At 36.3% G+C, this 3,653-nt stretch overlaps 1 protein-coding gene across 1 annotated transcript in view; it reads right to left on the bottom strand.

The window, feature by feature from the left end:
- Window positions 1-934: 934 nt before the first annotated feature.
- The window catches only part of LOC112528087 (26S proteasome non-ATPase regulatory subunit 7 homolog A-like), a 6,665-nt gene continuing 3,946 nt past the window's right edge, over window positions 935-3,653 (bottom strand). The window contains exons 7-10 of the mRNA XM_025139001.1: window positions 2,996-3,118; window positions 1,622-1,679; window positions 1,447-1,532; window positions 935-1,222 (exon numbers count right to left, since the gene is read on the bottom strand). Of these exons, the coding sequence (XP_024994769.1) occupies window positions 1,151-1,222; window positions 1,447-1,532; window positions 1,622-1,679; window positions 2,996-3,118 (339 nt within the window). The 3' untranslated portion in view covers window positions 935-1,150. The remainder of the gene's footprint in view (window positions 1,223-1,446; window positions 1,533-1,621; window positions 1,680-2,995; window positions 3,119-3,653) is intronic.

The raw sequence follows: 3,653 nt of genomic DNA, 5'->3' as shown, positions 1-3,653 counted from the left end.
TTTATTTTATGTTCAAATGTAACTTATAAATTGAATACAAGGGTCATTTTGTAATTTGACCTTTATGTAACTCCCTAATAATTATTTGGGAGTTACAAATCTTTTAAGATYCMTCTAATTGATCATGAGGTAATTCCGATGTTCACGGTGTTCATGGTGTTCATATCCATGAACATTCACCGTGTTCATATAAATGTTCACCGTGTTCATATAAATGTTCACCATGTTCATGCGATATTTTTACAAAAGGACCATCTGAACCGTTGTTCATAGGCATCTCAATGAATATATTAATTAAATGATTATTTTTATAGTCTCATTTAATAAAGGACCGTTTGATAAGAAAATGAACGACCAAGAACGGGTTAACATAGTTTGCACAATAGTTTTGGTTATATATATATATATATATATATCAACCTTATATTCAGAATAGCCCCTGTATATTTATATGAATAAGTATTTATTATACATTTTAAACTTTCATAATTACCTTATTAGTTATATTAAAAGGTTGTTTGTTAACCTCTTAATAATTCCATTAAAAGACAACCTTAAAATTGTTAAGAGGTGAATCTTACTTCACAAAAAAATCTCTCTTAATGATTCTAAAATCATCTGAAAGATTTTTTATCTTGAACCTCCTTTAACCATTCAACAACCTAATCTCATTCTAAATAATTACCAAACAATTATATTTCATTTTACACTACATTGTAAAAGTCACTTAATCATTCTGACCAGTTAATCACTCTGCACCAAACCATTCAGTCACTTCCTCAAATTGTTTCCTCAAAAAAGAGTCGCTTTTTGTTTTGGTTTTGAAACAACAGAACATTGGATTGATTTGTTTTGATGATACAATATTGTTTCACCAACAAAAACAAGATATGAGATTGATCTTTTTTTAGATATGTCATATGATCCAATTCTTGCATAGAGGAACACACTTGGCCCAGATAATAATAAGTTTCAAGAAGATCAGAATTCTAATAAAAAGAATCAAGAGAGAGTGATCTGAATTGAACATATTACATCCACCAAATGGTGATACAAACAAATACCTCCTAATCAGCTTTCTTTGCCTCTCTAGATTTTCAGAAAACCTCACAAACTCAGCAACCAAAATCCGCAAAACAGCTTAGCGGTCTTAGCTCCCAGCGACGGGTGCTACTGTTGTCGGTTTTGCATCCTCGGCCTTCTCATGTTCTTTGTTAAGCATCTGATAAACAATCATCAATTCAATGTTGTATTAAATCATTCTCAGTAATCCAATATTGGAAGGTTCAGAAGCACCATCTAAGCCATTTCAAGAAAGTTTCACATAAATGAACTTAACTCTAGATGTCATTCGAGACACAGCCCATTTCCTCTCTTGTAAAACGACAATCACCAAGAAAAGATATCAGGATAGGGGTCTAATTCGATATAGACAAGGATGTTTACCTTGTTGTTGATCAAATTGTGAAGGGCTATCACACTTCTGATCAAAGAAGAAAGGTAGATTACAAGCATCTGATCGTTTGTTTTCACTGCAAAATGCATAGGCAAGAAACAGTCGGTATAAGTACAGAATACAAACATCAGGAGTAAGAATCCTCCCCTACTAGTATGTGCATACCTGCAAATGCCTTTATCAATTCAGCCACGTTCAGATTTGGCAGAAGGTTAAACACGTCCTGCAGTTAAACAGTCGATAAACTATGAAATAAAGATGAAAATGGCCTGGACTTCCATGCTACTTGATATAATTCGTTACTAGCTGAATGGCCTGAGGCAACAGATTATTAAGAGCATTGATATAGGACTCCTCATTAACAACAACAATCTGCGTAAATGGTATCCAAAATGTAAAAGATATGCATGCGAATCAAGTGCTCCAAACAAAATACTAGATGCTACATCTGTGCCAAATTACCAAAACTTTACACTTGCTAGATGGACATACTTTGGCCACTTTTTCCTCAACTCTAACCAACTACTCGTTCTCCAATTGGAAAAAATCATCACAACATTTTCTAAAAGAAACTGGAATAATAGCAAAGGTTTTCACTTTTAAGTGGAAAAACAATGTATCATAGAGTCCTTTGATTAGTTTACCGTAGATAGATCACTGTGGCAGTCTGGCAGGCAGTACTAGGGGTGTAAATGAGTCGAGCTTCTAATGAGCTACTCGAGCTCGTTTATCTCGAGCTCGAGCTTAATAATTCTCGAGCTCAAGTCGATCTCGAACACAAAAAAAAACTCGTTTAACTTAAAGATCTGAGCTTCATAACACCGACGTTCGGCTCAGCTCGGCTCGTTCGAAAACTCGATTAAACTTTTCAAGTTGAGCCAAGCCATTTGATCAAACATTTTGTCGAGCCAAACATGCTCATTTGTTCACAAATCATACAATAAAGATATAAAAATTATCAACCTCGAGCCTATAAACGAGTTAGTCGATCGTGAGTTCGAGCCCATAAACGAGCATCGAGCTCGAACTCGATAATTAAAAATATATTCTAGCTCGAGCCCTATATTGAAAAAGTTATTTGAGCTCGAGTCGAGCTAGAGCCTGGTATTTTTTTTCGAGCCCAACTCGAATAACCTACTACTCGACTCAATTCGGCTCGTTTACACCCCTAGGCAGTACCCTATCGAATTCATACTGGTATTGACTATCCATTGTAATATTCACTGTGCTCGATAATATCTACTATAAGTCTATAACATATCCCTAACGTACTATGTATGGAAAATAGTGCAGTTCACATGCTGAGTTGTGTTGCAAGATTGGCATAGGTATCTACTTTATTGAAGTACTTCAAAATTAATGTTTTGCTCCTCATTTGTAAACCAACAAGCGCTCAAAACTTCATGCCCCTATATGGGCAGTCTGAAGAGATTGCCCTACAAAATTCTACATGGTGGAGAAGTGACAAGTGTGTGCACCTAAATGTACAAGAAAATATTCAGAAAGTCGGATACTTGGGAGGCAATGTAAAAGGAATACCTGTAGATGGTACAATATTTCATGATTTAATGGAAGCTTTCCATCTATGACAAGGTCCAGATATCCACGTATCTCCTTCAGTCGTGCATCTAATCCTTTCAACGCTGCCAACTTTCCAGTGACCTGCAGGAGATAAAAGAAAACTTATCTCAATTGAACATGGTAGCCAATGTACAAAATATAATAATGGTTTTGCTTTTAGATTGTAGCAGGTGCGTGCAGAGGTGGTGGCTGAAACTGATGCTATGGTTATAAAATTCAGTGCCACAACCAAAAGAGAATGAAAAATAGAGGTAGTAGTGTGAAGACAGTATTTGAAAAATACGAGAGCTGTGTCCACAACTAGGGATGGAAACGGGGAGAGTGTTGGGCGAGTAATGCAACCCCCGTCCTGACAGTCTTTTAAGCCCCCCATCCTCGGCAGTCGGCACCACCCCGATTAATCCCCTACACGTTCTGGGAGAAAGAATCCCCGGAGGGTTCGGGGAACCCAATTTAGTAAAAATATCTATATAAATAATATATTTTAAAATTAGAATTATAATAAATCATAGCTAAATTGATTACCAATATTAAAAATCGAATTAGAGACGGGTAATGCTATCCACGACCATGCTCCGACCCCGCTTCGGGTATGAAGATAAATCCCCGTCCCCCC

The sequence above is a fragment of the Cynara cardunculus genome, assembly GCF_001531365.2.
Source record: "Cynara cardunculus var. scolymus isolate 2C chromosome LG 15, CcrdV1, whole genome shotgun sequence".
Taxonomy (NCBI): Eukaryota; Viridiplantae; Streptophyta; class Magnoliopsida; order Asterales; family Asteraceae; genus Cynara; species Cynara cardunculus.
This window is presented reverse-complemented; position numbering and strand designations above follow the sequence as displayed.